General features: G+C 34.9%; 1 protein-coding gene across 1 annotated transcript in view; it reads right to left on the bottom strand.

Annotated features, from left to right (window-relative positions):
- Window positions 1-2,938: 2,938 nt before the first annotated feature.
- Window positions 2,939-20,914, bottom strand: part of LOC127841044 (kinase non-catalytic C-lobe domain-containing protein 1-like) — a 111,774-nt gene continuing 93,798 nt past the window's right edge. The window contains exons 19-26 of the mRNA XM_052369556.1: window positions 18,905-19,042; window positions 18,453-18,479; window positions 15,578-15,793; window positions 13,017-13,123; window positions 9,688-9,823; window positions 8,751-8,933; window positions 6,745-6,905; window positions 2,939-6,300 (exon numbers count right to left, since the gene is read on the bottom strand). Of these exons, the coding sequence (XP_052225516.1) occupies window positions 6,072-6,300; window positions 6,745-6,905; window positions 8,751-8,933; window positions 9,688-9,823; window positions 13,017-13,123; window positions 15,578-15,793; window positions 18,453-18,479; window positions 18,905-19,042 (1,197 nt within the window). The 3' untranslated portion in view covers window positions 2,939-6,071. The remainder of the gene's footprint in view (window positions 6,301-6,744; window positions 6,906-8,750; window positions 8,934-9,687; window positions 9,824-13,016; window positions 13,124-15,577; window positions 15,794-18,452; window positions 18,480-18,904; window positions 19,043-20,914) is intronic.

The following is a 20,914-nucleotide window of genomic DNA, read 5'->3' as shown; positions in this document are numbered from 1 at the left end:
TCTACTAAGCGAAATGAATAAGCACAAGGCAGCAGCTCACATGAAGTAAGCCGAATGCCGAATGCATTAAGACGAATGCATTAGTAATACTGATTCATACACGACGGAGAACCAGAGTTTTCTGTAGTTTTCGTAAAAGGTTAATATTTAGAACGGTGTTGTATTATACATCTACCAGATGAATTACTGTACTGCGTCGTTTCGAACGTATTTTCCACTGTTCTTATTCAGGTAAAGGTTACTTGTTTATTGTACTTGTTTATAAGGTAAATTGCATACGATTGTAATCCCCATTTCGAATGTTGAGTTGTCATTTGGTTTGTGATTAAGGTCTATTTGAAGTTAATGGGCGTAATCTTGTTTTCATTTACACGTCATACGGCCATAGTATCATTGTACCGAAGGTGGGTTACGATGATCAAAACGTCTAACTATTGGCTTGTTTGAATTTAACTATTTATTTCATACTGTTTTCATCGCATATCTTTGTAAGACTGTCTTTATCTAATAAAATCGTACCTAGGTTGGTAAAATTGTATCTCATTCAAATTATTCATTTTAATTGTTTTTTACTAGTTTATCCCCAATACGGCATGGAAATCCATTTACAGAGCTAATTAAAATGGAAAGCAATGTGATAAAATAAGTATGCACAGTTACCTCATTAACGAACAAAAATAATTATGTGTTCTGGAATTTAATGGTTTCTCTTTTTCATTTCAAATCTTTATATTTCTGATACTATTTTATACTATAATCAATATATGTTGACAATCTTACACCTATTTCTGTATATTGGGTTCAAGATGACTTTGGAAAGGTACCAGTTGACCAAAAAAACAGGTATAAGTTGACCAAAATGGGTTTGAGTTGACCACAGTACGGGTTGAACCGTTACTTAATAGGTGTCTTCAAACAGACACATTTAATGACGATTTTTCTTTTATAGACTTAAATGGTAGATTGATCTTGTTTTTCTTTGCATCTATAATGTGTAGCTCAGTGACCCAGTTAATGTTTACGGTTTGTAACTCAGGGGTCCTGGGTATGATCCTCACATGCGGTGCAGATTTTTTTCATGGGAGTGTCCTCTGGCAAGACTGCAGAGCCCTAGCCTAGTACTGGTGAAACCCAGGAAGCAAATTAAGTGAATCTTTGCCTTAATGTAAGTTAAATACACAGGCATAAACACCATACGAACGAACACATCAAGATGTTAGTACATGTAGGATAATGGGGGGGGGGGGGGGAAGATTTCTCATAAAGATGGTACTTAGATGATCAAAGCAGATCATATTTCTGTGAAAAAAAGTATAGAAACATAGATCAGCAAGTGTCATATCTGACTACGTAACAGTTATTATCTCTCTAATCTTTCATTATACTACATAACGGTGATTTGTTTTTATAAATAAACAAGATGTGTTTGTGAAACACAATGTCCCCCTATATGACGTTTGACCTTGAAGGATGACCTTGACCTTGTGAAGGATGACCTTGACCTTTCACCACTCAAAATGTGCAGCTCCATGAGATACACATGCATGCCAAATATCAAGTTGCTATCTTCAATATTGCAAAGTATTCATAAAATAAGCGATTAATGGGCCACATATATTTGACCTCTGACCATGAAGGATGACCTTGACCTTTCACCACTCAAAATGTGCAGCTCCATGAGATACACATGCATGCCAAATATCAAGTTGCTATCTTCAATATTGCAAAAGTATTTATAAAATAAGCGAATTGAGCCACATATATTTGACCTCTGACCTTGAAGGATGACCTTGACCTTTCACCACTCAAAATGTGCAGCTTCATGAGATACACATGCATGCCAAATATGAAGTTGCTATCTTCAATATAGCAAAAGTTATTGCAAAATGTTAAAGTTGGCGCAAACAAACCAACAGACCAACAGACAGGGCAAAAACAATATGTTCCCCACTACTATAGTGGGGGACATAAAAATGATGTACATAATTTAATACAGAGCAATAACTGCGCACTTAAACCGCCTCTTGAAGACTGTGATTGTTCTTCTAAACATCAAAGCGTTTAAAGTACTCGGCGACTGATAAAGAGAATTGTTCACTTTTGTTCACTTGAAACTAAGTGATGTCTTAAGCACACACACACAACTAAACAATACCACCAATTTGAGAATATATTGTAATAACTTTGTTTTCCATGAAACCTTGGTCTGCTAAATAGTTGTTTTAGATAATACATTGTTATCACTTAGAAGCTAGTATTGTAACATAGTGTAAAACACTTAAAAACAATTCCCACACGATGATATTCATGACATATGTTATTTAAATTTATAAATGTCACTTCCCTCTAAGACAAGACATTCATGCATATAATTGTATACTCGTTATTATAATAATTATATACCACCATGTTTTTAAATCGATAAAGCTTATTGTAAATTAAAATTACTGCAAGCTTAAGCAATTGGTTTGGTCTCTTTAACATATAAATTTAAACAATCAAACAACTACTATCCGCGGATTAATGAAGGAAGTTTTGCGGATTGTATTATAGTGTTTCTATTGAGACACATGCCTGAACCATATAAAAGAACTATGAGTGTTCTCCTTAATAAGGAAGTTTTTAGGTGGCTGGTCTATTCATACTGTTTAGTCTTCAAGTATAAGTAAGTGTTGTATGAAGCACATACTAAACTTAACAATACCATCATGCGACTATCTACTTGAATATTTTTGTTTCTTTTATGAAATTGATTGCCCTGTTAACGAAGATTGAAGAAGCACACTTATTAATGTAACAAATGTTTGTAACACTAAATATATGATGAAAGGTTTTTGTTTTTGCGTGACATTTATTGTTTATAAGTATGCTATCATCAAACATTAAACGCTATTTTTCTATTCCCCCCCCCCCCCCTAGCTCTATGACAAGACAATCATTCAGAGGAATGCATACACAATTTTATTCTGATGTTTCCAAAACCTCTGTGCAAACGATTGTATACATAAATGAATAAATAATGTCGTCATAAGTTTATGTGTTACAGTGATAAATGTCTTAATCAAACACTGCAGACCTTTTTCAAAGAGATAGCCATAATAAATTGTATTTTGACATAACATATCTTATAAAACATAAGTTAGAAAATAGCCGCATTACATTCAGATAGAAATGTACACAATCAACATCTTAGCACACCAATCCAAAATTATATAGAAATGATTATATGTTTTAATTTAATTTTAATTTCCAAAGTAGCGGTCATATATCCTTGATATTTGAAACATACAGATCATAATCACTTATATTCTAGAATAACAAAAGTCAATCTTAAGTTAATATTGTTGTACGATCTTTGATAAGACGGACCCCTGAATGCAGTAGTGCAATTCACATGCATATGTAGGTTTTTAACTTATATTGCACCAGTTTATGGATTGTTTTGAAAACAATTGTATGATAATGGTAAAGTTGCATATGTCTTGTCATAAGCAGTATGTGTGGGATACACTAGCAACAGGACCAGAGGGATCATTTTGTTTTCAGATGATGTTTATGCAATGTGTGTTTCATCCTAATATTTATTTAACCAGTATGCCATGTAGTACATATATTTTCTAATAAAATTGTAAAAAAGGTTATTCAGTAGTTAGATTATTTTGACACGCTTTTTCATGATGGATGACTTCATCCACGGTCATTACAAGAAAAACAACAACAACATAATTGAGCCTCGGTCTGGGAATATGGGTCTTAATGCATGTGTGTCAAGTGTTAATCAGGGCAAATCAGCGATGAAATTTCGCTAAATGGAATTTTTTGATAAAAAAGTCTCTGACGGAAAGTGTTGTCCCTGAGTCCAATTTTCCCAGAGCCAGACTCAAACGTTAAAGCAATGCCCGTAAAATTAAGAAATTTATCCAATGACAAAATAGTGGTTTGCTATTCATTCAATTAAGAAATTTATCCAATGACAAAATAGTGGTTTGCTATTCATTGAAAATCTCATAATCGTTCAAATAAAAAAAGATTTATTCATTATTTACAACAAGATGCAATTATCTTTCCAAAACAACACAATTTGCATTTCATGTAAAAGCTATTCACACTAGATGATAAATTAAACTGGTATTTATGATAAACAATACCATAATAAAGAAGCACAGACAGTTCTCACTATTCCATTCATAGCAATTCATATTGAATTCAACAACTAGAAATGGTGCGGCAGAGGCCGACGCGTATCCCCGCGCCGCATGTTTGACCCAGGGGGTACCCCAGGGTTGGTAATGGGGCCATGCATAGTTGAGATTGACCGTATTGTCATAAGAGATATTCAGTATAATTTGGAAGTAAATCGGTGTAGAAATGAAGAAGTGAATGTCTTCGTTTGAACATGACATATCTTTTTTATTGCGTAAATCGATTCCGCTTAGAATGGCCTTTAAGAAAAGGTATGGTTATGGGGGTCTCTATGTGCAAAATGTTGCATTTATTTTCGCTTAAAGTTGTCACTTTTACATTGAATTATAAAGGGAAACTATTTAGTTTTTATGACCTCCAAGCAAAACAAAAGGCATTTTGTAGACAGGTAAGTTTTTTACTCTATCACCGCTTTTTTACGGAGGATTCCAGAGATAGTCGATGTATCACGGTTAATACCGGAGATTTTGATTTTAATGTTTAGAGTGATCTCCCAGCAATAGTAATTTACGCTGCAATTTGCACTGGAATTAGGTTTTTTAGTACTGGTTCCCATTGTGAACTATTTATAATGGCGGTGTATTCAAAACCGAAGACTAATTCTAAATCAGAGACGCACTAGCAATCGACTTAAGAAGAAATATAGATCCACAAAGATATTAACAGCTTGTTAAATTCAGTAGCAACATAGCCAAATGCACATAGTTAAAGAAAGAACGCCATTAGAATAAGCATTAATACAAATTCCAAAAGTTTAACTGCAGTTGTCAATGACACACACGAAGTAAAGATATATATGAAGTAATTATAAACTTATCAATATGTGACAATGAGATAAGTGTTTGCATTGCAAATGTAACTAGGCAAAATGCAACTACCATGTATCAATGTATCAGAAAGCATGTGCTAGTAGTTAAAATGAGACTGTCATTTAACATCATGCATGGACTGGCGGATATTCCCTTCCATAAGCCACGACATGCAAAAATTGGTCTTATGCCATTCGAGGCTAGTATAGCATTAATGCAGGTCTGGTCAGGAGCTACCCAGCTGTTTGCTACAAAGTCACGCAAGGTTTCATTAACAGAGAGGGTAGCCCCTGACCAGACTGTGCAGATGCTACACTGGTCCAACATTCCCTAAGACCATTTTCGCATGAGGCGGCTAAAATTTATTTTAACTAGTGACAAATCTTTGTAGTGAATTTTTCCTGACTAACAATATTTAAGTATTATTAAGTTAAAAATATTCTTAAAAGGGTTTTCAATTTCCAAAACCCATTTATGTCCAATATTACTACAATCAGATATCCACTTCTATATTCTTCTTTTCGCACTTCATGTTGGTCCAGCTAAGCTTTGGTCTGAGGTTATAGTTTTTGTTCAAATTTGACATCATTTTCCCTGTTTCTCTGTACACGATGGTGTCAAAACTATATGTGGTTTACAAAAACTGAGCGTGTACAGCAGTTGTTAATGTCCACCTTCGTCTGCCCTCCTCTACACTAAGTGTCTATGTTACAGCCATTGAAATGAAGGAGTGTCAAAGCTTTTCACATGCATGCTCTTGTTACTTGTGATCTATGTCAAACCAGACATTTCAATGAGACATTGTTTAGTTTGTAATAACTGTCCAACTTTGTTTTCAGGCCAGGACAGCCTTGGCTATCAGCTAGAGGAGTAACGGCACATTTGTCTGGAATGTCTTTTCACCTTTCTGCAGTTCAACTGAGAGCCTCTAGAGCAATCAGAAAGATTCAATTTACTGCTCAGGGTTATAGACAGCATGTTACATTACCATTTAGCCTGGCATTATCCCTTGACTTTGTTTTAGTGTCCAAACAGCATGTTACATGTACATTACCACTACTATTTAGCATGGAATTTTCCCCTGACTTTCTTCAGTGCCCCAGACAGCCCAGAGCTAGACGACATCTTCTGGTAGTTGATCTCGTTCTGAGATGCGAGGTCCTGCACATCCTGTGTGGACATCTCTCTCATCCTCTGTCTCAGCGTTTCCTGTAGGGAGGGCTCCGGGTCAAACCCATACGTGTGCTCACGGTACAGACGGATCTGGTCTATCACCTGACTTATAGACCTGCAAACAAGGTGAAATAATGAACAAACTGTACTGGATTGATGTATCTACATATTTGGTCTATCACCTGATTTATAGACCTGCAAACAAGGTGAAATACTGAACAAACTGTAATGGATTGATGTATCTACATATCTGGTCTATCACCTACCTTATAGACCTGCAAACAGATTAAAATACGGAAAAAAACTGATCTTGTTTGATGTAGCTCGAGATATTTAATGCCAGACAACATTCGGCCTATTGAATAGTTTAGTGTGGTCTTGTTTCATTATCCTTTTTGTCAAGACAATGGGTCAAATACTTAAAATTGAACACCAGCAGCTGGTTAATATAATTTCTCTATATAATAATAATAATATATATATTGAATTTCATTTTTTCCTATATTAGAAGTTATCCTGGGAAGGCATCTTTATCATAATTATCCAATCAGGCCATTACCTCATTTTGCTCCACTTGAACATCTGATTGGCCAGTTTAAATCCACCAATCTCCTGCTGCTGTATGTGCAACAGGAAGTACACTGCAGAGGGGATTGTGGGATACAGGTGGCAGTCCTTGCCTTGCTGCATCAGCGACATCGGGTCGTTCTTCAGGAACATCTTTTAGAGAATCCCAAGATAGGAACACATGGTTACTATGATTGGGCATCATTAATGACCATATTGAAATAAGTTTTCCCCGTCACATAAATCAGCACATGCCAAACATAAATTTTAAATGGCAATATGTCACTGGAACAAAGATTACATCATGTGTATGTTCATATACACTGGGTTTGGGAAATGTACCCTCTTGCAACATCTCCACATTGTAAATATGAAGAAGCCTAAAATCTGCATTTCTTGTGTTCCCTTAAATTGTTTGACAAAATATACCAATTGGACAAAACAAATAATCCCAATATGGGGACAATTATCATAATTGATTCAAAAAAATTCATTCTATGTTATACTTCTTCTGTTTCACAAGTTTATTTACCGTAATTACTCTATGTTTTTGAACACTTAAAAATAATATTATTTTTGTGTGTCCGAAAACTTAGATACGAAAAATATTCACAATATACAGGTGTCCGAGAACTTAGAGTTCAAAATTGAAGTGTCCGAAAAATAGCGTAAATTGTATCAACGACTACCGGTAATAGCACGCGCTTGTAAAATACCATGCCGTATTGTATAAATTACAGTTATATGTGTTTGCACTGCATTTTAAATAATTTTAAATGCTTAATTTATTTGACAGAAAGTTACTACAAGGTTGTTCTTTGACCAACAAGTTCAAAGATGAGCGTGTGATGTACCGATACTCGCTAGTATGAACCTGTAATTAACGAAATAAAACTGCAAACTATGAATTCTTTGTTTGTTCATTTCCGATAGTTGTTGTCTACCTTCCTTTGTTAGTAAAACTTGCAATAGGGTGCATCACACTTTGAAGCGTTTAGTATTTGTCACAGTTATTTTACTGAGAAGGGGTACCGGAAGTACCATTGCAGTATATAAATGAACTGTTAATTGGCACTACCCCTGGTAATTGTCATAACGCTTATGCTATCGGGCGAAACCAGTGTTTAATACCCGTTTATAAGGTTATTTACCCAATAACGCAAATGTAATGGTCCGTTGCCATTATGCATGTACCTGCCATGTTTTATGATGTTAATCTGGTTGTAAAAGCCCATGATCCAAGTGTCACAAGATATCGAAAACAGGACCGAAATTTGGTAAAATAGCGCAGTAAAATATACTGTCCGAAAACTTAGAGACATTAATTATGGACGAAAACTCGTGTGTCCGAAAATTTAGAGTCACGAAAAATAATTATTTTTGCTAAAAAATGGGGTGTCCGAAAACTTAGAGTGTCCGAAAACATAGAGTAATTACAGTAGTGTTTTCTGATTTCATTTGGCAGATTTTGATGAAAATAAATAGCATTATATTTGTAGCATCATGCGAACTTTGGTTTTATGCCATATGCGGCCAGCGTATCTCCAGACCAGCAAGGGCCTTCACCAAGTCTTGTCAGGAGCTGCCCTGTCTGCTATTGAGACCACACAAATAAATACCTTAATTTTACCATCACATATGGTATTAGACCCATTTTAGCATGATGCGGCCCATATGCAACAGAATAAAATTAATTGGGTAGCAAGTTTAACCCTTTCCCCCATAAGAACCAAAGTGAAAATGGATTTTGCAACCAGCATAAAACCAGAACAGCCTGCGAGTAACTTGCTAAACATTGCTGTTTGCTGCTCATCACTTACTAAGGGTTGGAAATGAAGCCTTTAAAACTTAAATTTAGTAAGAAAGGTCTTAAATTAAATTAAACTTTCTAAGGGACTACAAATGCGTCAAAATACGTATCTAAGTGGTAAAGGGTTTAAGTGTTTTTACAACTAACACACAGCCTTCTGTGAAGACACTGCTGTGAGCACTACCCACCCGTTTGTCATTGAGTTCCTGGACAATGTTGGAGCACTTGCCCGGCAGATTCTTCCACGCAGGAAGCTGCTTCACAATCAGGTTTTCTAACCCGTCAAGAATGGCCATGCTTGTGGCAAAGTTACGTAACTCCATACACGCGTATGCAATGAACAGGAACTTGGACAGAATAGCCAATTGCATCTGAAATTCATGGGAAAGATATGTGTCCCGTTCTGAGAAAACTGGGCTTAATGCATGTGTGTAAAGAGTCATCCCAGATAAGCCTGTGCAGTCAGCACAGGCTAATCTGGGACGACACTTTCCGCTTTTACGTTTTTCTTAGTTTCAAGAAAGTCCCTCCTTACCAAAAATCAAGTTTAGGTGAAAAGTGTCATCCCTGATTAGCCTGTGCCGACTGCACAGGCTAATCTGGGATGACACTTAACGCACATGCATTATAATAAGCCCAGTTTTCTCAAAACACGACTCATATTATGAGGAGACTGTTTACAATGATGTTACAAAGACAGCTTAATGTTCTTTTTTTTATTTTGTTTTAGTTTTACGCTTAGGGCATAATAAAATCATACATGTACATCAGAACTGCTAAAATGAAATTATGGTTGGCAAATTGGAATGTTATGTGTTTGTACAAAAGCATCAAATTGATCTTTGATTGTAAGTCACCACTTTGTGTCAGACACTAGCAAGGGTAACTACATCGTCCAGATCACAGCATCATTTGTTCAAGCTTTTAAAACCTCATCAATCTAACAGTCTGCTATCAATAGATGCAAAAATTGCACAGTTTAAAAGCAGTTTTATCATCAACAATTTTACATGACTTCACAATAAAATTAGTGTTAAAGTGTAAGATTGTTTCACAAGATGTAGCTCAATTTATAATCGGTAAATGATTAAGTTACTCAGTTGAAGATTGAGAAGACTGCCAAACCTTTGGATTACTACAGGAGACTATCTCCGTGGCAACCCAGTGCGTCACTTCCTGGGCGTGGTCGATCATGGTCTGCATGGCCTGGTTGTCACGTACAGGATCCACAAACAGGCCGAACCCTTCCTCCACACAACTCCTGCACAAGGCAAACATAGCTCTCAAATAGTGAATGTCATGAAAGAAGCTACTGTTTATAAAAAACAAGATTGAACTTCCCAACAGTTTAACTTTTAAACGACTTTAGCTGCACATTTAAAGCATCCCTTTATGATCCAGCGGAGACTGGTTCTATACAAGCACATAATCAATATCGCTAATTGTTAATCTCTATATCATTCCAATATATTTCAGCTTATGGAGAAATGTATAAAGAAACGTAAATTAATAAAACTATAAATACATCATCTTCCCATGTTTTAATAACCTATAGGAATCATATCAGGTATCAAATAAATCGCATTACCTGTAAATAACAACAGTTTTCCCCAACAAAGAGCATTTTGTCTCCTATTACTTTTAGTTTTTAGATGGTCGCTTAGCGACCGTCTATTATTAGGTGGTTAGTCTAAAATTTAGGTCGATACGCTTTAGCTACTAGGAGCCCAATACTCGCTTACTAAGCGTATCTTTGCGAGAAAGAGTTGTATAATTTATGCAAGAGGTTTGAGTTCTCCAATTATATTCATTCACAAATGGAAATGTGATATTAATATCGTGTTAAATGCAATAGTTTCGAACGGTGCTTTTATAGAAAAGAATCAATAAACAATGATCGTATTGTACATGTCGCGGAGGAGATTGTTTATGAATGAATAAAATATTCTACTTTCTGCAGGGTCTTCATGATGTAGTATTTTTGCTCAGTCCATTCATAATATGAGGCTATTAATAGATGCGCCTGTCGATAAACAAAGGAAAGTCCACGGCGATAACAACGCAATAGGTTACGCTCTCACATACACCTCAATGACGTAGTACAGGTCTTAAATTGAGGTTATTAATGGATTCGTGAAAAAGTTTACGCTTATTTTAAAACGTTGAACATAAGTTCAACAATAACTTCAGCGATACGATAGACAAAAACAAAAAATGTTTCATAATCGCTAAACCCGAATATAACAAACAATTTATAATAATAATATGAATGACCTGTTTCGTAACCTCATTCATGCTACTACAGTGGGTATTTCTGGAAAACGTTCTTTGGTTCTCAACAGATAGCGGCGATCTTTTGTATTTACGGGTGCTAGCAACGCAATAGTAGAAGGTTAGTAGAAGGTTTAGCTTGTATATATTCACAGTTCTCAATACATAGACAGTTGGATATGAGTTCATCAATTACTACAGGCATACTTTAGGCAACCTCGAAAATGCTTTATAATCGCTAAAACCGAAAACAACTAAATATATTATATTAAATATATTTATAACAATAAATATCTTTTTAAAATGTAGTCGGCGTATACGCTGACTTTGAAATAAAGTTTGCAATTTACTTTTCTAAATAAATAAATACAATTAAACAAAAGTTAAACTATTGTGTTGTGTTTTTCACTTGTTAGTTGCATATTCACCGCATGAAATGTGTGTTAGCATTGTCAAACCACACATTAGTGTGAGTAGATAAAAAATATACTACGGGAGAGCACTTCGTATGTGTCCTCATATGCCTTGTTATGAGTATCTTTCTTCACTATCGAAATATATCGTATGTTGATATTTGATTTAAACGCAGTATTCTTTCGACACATTTAAATCACACGTCAATAGCGCCGTCATGCGAAAATGGGTCTTATGTGTTTCGGCAAGCGTTTGTTAAACCCAACATGTGCTTTTGCACAGTCACGCCATAGGCGATGCTGTTCGCTATAAAATCACTCAATATGTTATGTTTCTCCTTACCAGAAGGAGAGATAGCTGAGTGGGCTATTTACATGATGGGCGCATATGGAATAAGACCCATTTTCGCATGACGAGGGTCATTAAAAATCTCATTTCGAATTGAAAATGCCACATGCTTTTTGATACAAAATTGAATTCAAAATAGCAAACTTGTTAATAATGGCAGCCTATCCACACATTAAGGAATGATTTCCAGACGTTCTGACCAAGTACGGCAAACATTGTGGTATGATAATTAAACGATTTTCTCTTATCGTGACACTATACTACTTCGCTTATGATTGTTTTCTCATCTTGGAAGCGAAAGTGAAATTCTGCGAGATGGATTGTAACGCGTAATTGTAACAGGGCCACAATTTGTGTCGTTTGAGCATACAGAGAGTAGTCCAGAATTCCTTACACTTAACAGTGCTACATCCTTTGAATTGAGCACATACGCAGTGATGTAGCAACAATTCAGAGGTTGTATCTCGAATCAGCTTATTAAATATTAGAAAATATTCATGCGTGTCTGTTGGCGTTATGTAAAAGTCACTAAGAGGAAAACTGAGTAAAACAGCTACGCCTAAAAGCGCATTAGTGCTCTATACCTATGTTTATGTCAGCATTGTTGACACCGTGTGAACTGCTCGGGTAACAAGTAAAGCATAAACAGCAATGTTTATTTACTTTTATTCCTCCATATACAAGATACGAAGATTATTGTATATTTTGAATTTGTATATGGTGTCAAAAATCAAAAGTTTTGTACACGGAACTTTCATTATGAATTTATATTCTTGGTGAGATAGTTATTTGATATTAGAAAAAATATTCCTTTAATATGATGGTGACTGCAAATTTTCTTTATATTAAGTTCTCATTACCATTTTCATCATACTTTCTATGCTTTCAGAACGTCCAAAAATCATGTTGTTTATATTTTGTCTAAGTTATTTCTATGAAATAATAAGGATGATAAAAAGTGCACACAAAACTCGACCCGTGCGCTATGACACACACTTTATAAAGTTGAATGGCGTGTGTTCATTTCAAACTTGCGATTGATTTTGAAAAATGAATTGCGTGTTAAATTATGCAATAGCGAACATCTTCAGTTCCTTCAGCGCTTTGATTAAAATACTACATAGTGATACTGAATTGTTTGCATTAAATGAACATCATATGTTTATGTTTCAAATAAAGGTTTAATTATTCCCACATTTATATTGATTATATTTGTCTCATCATCTGTACTATAAAGGTGCCTACAAAAGAGCAACTCTTGAAAAGTGGCAAGGGACCTCATACCAGATCACAGACAGGTGAACAGGAATATTCAATTTGCAGGTAGCATGGGCATGAATGTGGAATAAAGTTATGTAAGAAAGAGGGATTTTTTTTTTATAAAAAAAAAATTATAGTGGATAAAAACCTCGGTAACTGACCTCCTGACAGGTGCGGGTGTCCTCATTCCCTTCATGGTGAGTGCCACCCCGACCCCCTGGGCCTTAGAGTCCAAATAGTGCACAGGGTGGGTCGCCTGGAATATCGTCTGAAACAAACAGCACCAGCATGAGTATTCATAAAATGCTATCAGTGCCTGAATTCCTGTATTATAAATGTATACTCCCCCACTATTTTAATTTATATTTACTTCATATACAAAATTCTATTGCTGTAAATGCACTTTATTAATATCTTTTGTTTTATATGCAAAACGCAGTCCTTGATTTTAACACAAGTCTAATTTAAAGTTGATCAATATTTTGCATAAAATCATCCTAATAGTTTACATTAATATAATGCTTTCACATTACATTTCATGTTATTGTATTATAAAGCAAAATATTTTGAACAAAGTTGTTCATTGCTATCAATAAGTTAATAAACTTTGTATTTATAAATTATTTTTATTACTAAGTGTGTGGAGCCTGTTTCACCAACCCTTTCTTAGACTTTAGAATAAAGAATAGACTTAAAGCCAAAAAAAGTTTTGCCTTTAAATATATACTAAATATACATTTTGCTTATATCATAAATAAACTGTTCTAAACTAAGAATTTTTTATTTGGAGGTATTCAATTTCATATAAGGTTGAACTGTATTGTACAATAAAAAAAAACAGTTGTAATAATTTGTTATGTCCCCCACTATAATAGTGGGGGACATATTGTTTTTGCCCTGTCTGTCTGTTGGTCTGTTGGTCTGTTTGCGCCAACTTTAACATTTTGCAATAACTTTTGCTATATTAAGATAGCAACTTCATATATGGCATGCATGTGTATCTCATGAAGCTGCACATTTTGAGTGGTGAAAGGTCAAGGTCAAGGTCATCCTTCAAGGTCAGAGGTCAAATATATGTGGCCAAAATCGCTCATTTTATGAATACTTTTGCAATATTGAAGATAGCAACTTGATATTTGGCATGCATGTGTATCTCATGGAGCTGCACATTTTGAGTGGTGAAAGGTCAAGGTCATCCTTCAAGGTCAGAGGTCAAATATATGTGGCCCAAATTGCTTATTTTATAAATACTTTTGCAATATTGAAGATAGCAACTTGATATTTGGCATGCATGTGCATCTCATGGAGCTGCACATTTTGAGTGGTGAAAGGTCAAGGTCATCCTTCAAGGTCAGAGGTCAAATATATGTGGCCCAAATCGCTTATTTTATGAATACATTTGCAATATTGAAGATAGCAACTTGATATTTGGCATGCATGTGTATCTCATGGAGCTGCACATTTTGAGTGGTGAAAGGTCAAGGTCATCCTTCACAAGGTCAAGGTCATCCTTCAAGGTCAAACATCATATAGGGGGACATTGTGTTTCACAAACACATCTTGTTTTATTTTATGACTAAAGTCTAATGAAAGTACTGAAAGTACTGGTGGGCAAATTTGCTCAAATTTTGTGGTCGTAAAAACACTACACACCATGATGCCAACCAATCACCATTGTTGAATAAAACAGATGGATTTAAGGAAGGGTGACAGGTTGTCAACATAATACATGATTAAGCTATTGGGGTAAAAGTAAATGCTGCTTTTTAAAACAAGTCATTGTCGTATGTGCCAATTCATAACTAAGAAACGTTTGTGAATACAATGTTGATTATTATCATTTGAACTGGTGGCCTAGGTTTTTACTCTGACTTAGTGTTAGATGTATCAGAGATTTGGTGAAGACAAACGTTGTCATAAGGTTTCTATACATCATGTAGATTCAATTATTATTCATATATATATTCAATTAATTTATTTGCTGGATTTTCAGTCACATCAACACAGTGTAGGTCATATAGCGACTTCATGGGAACAAAAAATAAATGTTGATAATGTTCTACTGTTAGGACGGATTACTTGGAAAACATTAACGCAAATTAAGTAGCTGCTGTGAAGGTGACAACCACAACACGTATTTCGTGTGTAAGGAAAACGTTTAAAACTGGCAAACAAAGCACGGGCGAATTGTCATATAAAAACTTTGTAGCACAGAGAACATTGAGATGTTTACTTTGACAGTAAAAAATGTAGCGCATGGTAATCAAATTTTGTCGCCCATATCGCGAAGCAGTTGATTTTTAAAAACAAAACAACATAAATGCGCTGTATCAGTTAAGTGTCGATAGTTCAGTATTAAACCGATATGTTGTCGCAGCATACACCTTCCATGAGGACTTCGTGTTACTCGGGTACTAATGCCACAGTGAAAAGACGTTGCCATGGATGGAACGCGCTCATTGGAGCTATTTTGTTTGCGAATGCAGAACTTTATGCAAAGTTGTTAAATGCAGTAACGAACTACATTTTTCGCTATACGTATATTGTTACCAATGGGGCGAATTGCAGAAGGCAATCGCCCCTAAAATGGTTGGAAGATACTGGCTCCTGATTGACAAATCATGGTAACAAATGTTAGCAATAGATTCCCTGTATAAGACTTTACTTAAATGAGCACATGTTTATTGAAACTTAAGCAATAAATCTTGCAATGCCAACTCACCTGTTCCATGAGGCAGAGTTGCTCAGCGAGGCATTGGGCTGAGTAGTCGGCCAGCATGAACATATCTGTCCTACGAGACACAGGCTTGCCCAGAGGTGCCAACATAGGCATTTCATTGCTCTTCCTACGTCTCTCAACGACCACTGCAGATATCTTAACTTTACCCTTCTCTTTTCCCGTAGTTTTTCCGCGGACAAGAGATCTGAAGGAGTCCCACTGAAATAAGGTTGAAATCATATTGACAAATTGATGAATCTAAAAAAAGGAAAATCAAAAGTTAGCAGGTTGGAATGAACATGAAGTATACAAAACAGAAGATTTAACAAACCTGGGCCTGCATTTATAACCTAATTTTCAGTCTTGAAAAACAAAGAACAGAATTCAGAAAGGAGTTAACCTTGCAAATATTTTTGGTACAAAAACTATATTCCTTGCTTGTCTTAGAAAAAGAAAAATACGACCCAGGTTTGTTTCAATAGGGTTCTTATTAACTGTTATAGTTATATTGAACACATAATGATAAAGTGTATTTATGTAAGCGAAAATGTAAAAATATAGTTTTAATACTATACATATCGAAATAAATATTATATAATTTACCTCATGCTCAATGAAGTATTGTTTCTTAAATGTAAATTATATTTTATGGAAAAAAACTAACACAAAAATCAGTTAAGCCTTAGAGTGTTAGTGAATTTTATTATGTAAAACAGATCTAATGTTATGTTGTAAATTTAAAGTAAGTGTGCATTTTAATACATAACATACATTTTACAATAAAAAAGAAAAACTATTTGTGTGCAAGTATTGACAGATGAATAAAAAAAAAAGAATTCTACATATGATAACACAATGACACCACCATACATATGCAGGCCTTTCAGCAAGAATTAGGTAAAAAATCTAATATCCAAAATGAAGAACTGATTAAATGAAAAGCAACAAGTAACACATACTAATTGAAATTGCCATTATTTCCAAAATCTCTTCATTTCAGAAATAAAATTAATCACAGTTATATAATAAATTTTCTAATAACAAATTAACAACATTAAAATTCATGCTTTTTATCTGCACTTCATTATAGAGTTAGGCTTCAAACCATGCTAAGAAATAAGCAAATAAAATTAGAGTATAAAATCAAAATTTTTCATTTAATTTAATGCAAAGAAGAATAAAAATGTTCACCGTTTTTAGATCGGCTGATTCTTCTGTTATTAGCTGTCAAACAATAGAAGCCATAAACAACATTATTTACTGTTTAGCTCCACATTTTTCTTCTTAGTTTCAAAATTATTGAGTCTCAATTCTAATTAATGAAAAAAATTGACAAAATTGACAAGATTTATTAAATGCATTAAATGATGACAAAAATGCAAACTATACTTCTGCCTATGCATGCAGGGAACATATTTGAGTCAGTTTCTACTGGGCTGTTACTGTACACAGCTGAGTACAAACAGCAGAAAAAGTATACAGTTTATGAACCATAAGTGACAACATAAAGCATATCTTAGCTAATTTAGCAGCCATTTTAGCATTTCATCCTTAACATTCCATATGTCAGCTTCCCTTCCAGCCACCTTTAAGGAGAATGTTTGATGCCCTTACCCAAACATCCAAAAGCTATGCCATCAACATGCATTAACAACTCTTTTTCAGATTTGTAAAGGACATTTGTGGATCCTTTCAAGACAGGAATTTGATTGTACAATTAACCCCAACCCCCACCCTGGCCCAATCTTTTTTTAAAATCCACACTAATTCCATGCAAAATACAAATGTAAATCCTTTTATTTTTTAAAGGGTCAATGAAAATACGTGTATAAGGTAAATCTTTGACTAAAATCTTTGAATAATCTGTTAAAATGATTATTCTCTTCTTTAATAGTGGTACATATAAAATAGGAAAATGTTATAGTTGTATGATATTAAAATAAAATTGAATAAAGAAACTTGTTCATGCAGTTTTTTAAATGGTTAAACCCCATAACATTGACTGTTCAACTTGTTTCATGTTTGAAAGATGAACATTTTTTCTTACAATTTGAATTAGTTTTTAATTGTTTAACCACTTTACATGACTATATATATTACAAATGTTTCATGTTAAAACTGCTGAACATTTCTGTGAGTCATAACTGCTTGCACGAAACCATTGCTGACGTGCATCAGGCATTAAAGCACAATCTAAGTATCAAAACTTAAAGTGACAAAACATAGTAAGACAAGACAATGCAGCACATGGCATAACATGATACACAAAAGAATAACAAGATTTGAAACAAGTTATGGGGCTGGGCTGGCAATAAAACCCGCACCCCTTGAAATAAATAGTAGTAGGGCCTTCTATAAACTGAGCTAGCAAGCCCAATGCTAAACAATATAACATGCCATGACATTTTTGACAAAACATAACAAAGGGCAATTAAAGTGAAGATATTAATTGGCATGACAAGATTTTACAATACATAACATGGGACAATAACTTGTGAAGATATTGTGTGACAGGAAACGACATATATATGAGCCATGTCAAGCCAAAATGGGTCTTATCCCTAATGCGGCCACTCATGCTCCAGACACTCTAGGCTCCAGGCACATTATCTGGTCAGGAGCTACCCAGCTGTCGCCTATGAAGTCATGCAATGTTACTTGCTCTTGTGAGCAGACATAATTACCTCCAGACCAGACTGCATGGATGTGCAAGCTGGGCTGGAGCAACTCTGGACGCATATGGTTAAGACCCCTTTTAGGACGACGAGGGTCATATGCTACAAGACTGACTACACAGGTGTATGAGTATTGCACTAGGACTCAACAACTATACGACAGTTACAGTATCTATATTACACTGGTGATCTAGGCATTGTACCTCTTTCTTCTTCTCCATACTGCTTGGCTACAATTGAGTCATGTCTCTCATTGAAATAAAACTTGCAATAGGTTAGGATGGTTTGTAATTGATTATTCACCAATGTCGCTTGTAGTAGTTCTTGTCTCTTAATTTATATTGATGTAGGAAACTTGCAACTTTTCTAAAATGTGCAACCATTAATGAAATGAAGTGAGAAAAATGTTTAACTAAAGGTGACACAAACTAAAGGTGATGCAATTCATTCTATATTTATTGCACATATTAATGGAGCGTCTATAATAAGGTTAAACTTATCAGAAATATCATAAAATATGAAGGCACTATAGGCAAATACACTGTAAAGCTACCATTTATCATCAATACAGCATATATATACATATACAAAAAAATCATACTATGTAAAATAATCAAACTATAACAGAACACAAAACTGATTGACTTCTTATTACCTTCTGTTTATCAGTTCGTTGCCAGAAGACCATATCAGACTCATCTGGGTCAGAGGTTGAAAGTTCAAGGTTGTGTCCTGAGATACAGTTGCTAAGCAGCGCCATTACACTTTGACCTCTCTCTGAGTCTTCGGGAATCTGTCAAGATAGAAGACATATTCTAATCCCCTATCTATCTTTATTTGTCGTAATGAGCATTAAATGACTTAATCAAAATATTCCATCAATTAAATTTAAATAGATCATGTTTTTTTATCAACAAATGGTGTATATGATGTAAAGGGACTAAGGCAATCATGAAATTATATGAGTGTTTTACTGGTGTATACAATTAGTGTAAGAATCCACAAACATCCAAAGTCCACCTTAAGATCAACTTTGGAAAAAATGTTTTCACATTCTGTTCAGAAGTAAATTTTAATGTTCACATTATGGTCAGTTAAACTGCCGTTTTCAAATCATTTTTACAAGAATATTATCTTGTGTGAATTGAAGCACAAATCAAAAGGCCACATGGTTCAGACACTGGCAATTATGTTATATTTGCAAAAAGCTTGAATCAATAATCCAATAATCATAAACATTGCACAATCATGGAATGCTCCTCCTGGATGCATTTCTGAGGTTAGTTGTACAAAGATTTGAGGTGAGGTTAGTTGTAAAAAAGATTTGAGGTGAGGTTAGTTGTACAAACTGAGGTAAGTTGTACAAAGATTTGAGGTGAGGTTAGTTGTACAAACTGAGGTTAGTTGTACAAAGATTTGAGGTGAGGTTAGTTGTACAAAGATTTGAGGTGAGGTTAGTTGTACAAAGATTTGAGGTGAGGTTAGTTGTACAAAGATTTCAAGTGAGGATAGTTGTACAAACTGAGGTTAGTTGTACAAAGATTTGAGGTGAGGTTAGTTGTTCAAAGATTTGAGGTGAGGTTAGTTGTACAAAGATTTGAGGTGAGGTTAGTTGTACAAAGATTTGAGGTGAGGTTAGTTGTACAAAGATTTGAGGTGAGGTTAGTTGTACAAAGATTTGAGGTGAGGTTAGTTGTACAAACTGAGGTTAGTTGTACAAAGATTTGAGGTGAGGTTAGTTGTACAAACTGAGGTTAGTTGTACAAAGATTTGAGGTGAGGTTAGTTGTACAAAGATTTGAGGTGAGGTTAGTTGTACAAAGATTTGAGGTGAGGTTAGTTGTACAAAGATTTCAAGTGAGGATAGTTGTACAAACTGAGGTTAGTTGTACAAAGATTTGAGGTGAGGTTAGTTGTTCAAAGATTTGAGGTGAGGTTAGTTGTACAAAGATTTGAGGTGAGGTTAGTTGTACAAAGATTTGAGGTGAGGTTAGTTGTACAAACTGAGGTTAGTTGTACAAAGATTTGAGGTGAGGTCAGTTGTACAAAGATTTGAGGTGAGGTTAGTTGTACAAAGGTTTGAGGTGAGGTTAGTTGTACAAACTGAGGTTAGTTGTACAAAGATTTGAGGTGAGGTTAGTTGTACAAACTGAGGTTAGTTGTACAAAGATTTGAGGTGAGGTTAGTTGTACAAAGATTTGAGGTGAGGTTAGTTGTACAAAGATTTGAGGTGAGGTTAGTTGTTCAAAGATTTCAAGTGAGGTTAGTTGTACAAACTGAGGTTAGTTGTACAAAGATTTGAGGTGAGGTTAGTTGTACAAAGATTTGAGGTGAGGTTAGTTGTACAAAGATTTGAGGTGAGGTTAGTTGTACAAAGATTTGAGGTGAGGTTAGTTGTACAAAGATTTGAGGTGAGGTTAGTTATACAAAGATTTGAGGTGAGGTTAGTTGTACAAAGATTTGAGGTGAGGTTAGTTGTACAAAGATTTGAGTGGAGGTTAGTTGTACAAAGGTTTGAGCTGAGGTTAGTTGTACAAAGATTTGAGGTGAGGTTAGTTGTACAAAGATTTGAGGTGAGGTTAGTTGTACAAAGAATTGAGGTGAGGTTAGTTGTACAAAGATTTGAGGTGAATGAGCCATGCTCTGGAAAAACTGGGCAAAATGCA

This window comes from Dreissena polymorpha, chromosome 8 (assembly GCF_020536995.1).
Source record: "Dreissena polymorpha isolate Duluth1 chromosome 8, UMN_Dpol_1.0, whole genome shotgun sequence".
Taxonomy (NCBI): domain Eukaryota; kingdom Metazoa; phylum Mollusca; class Bivalvia; order Myida; family Dreissenidae; genus Dreissena; species Dreissena polymorpha.
The sequence above is the reverse complement of the archived record's forward strand: the minus strand, read 5'-3'. Positions and strand labels throughout refer to the sequence as shown.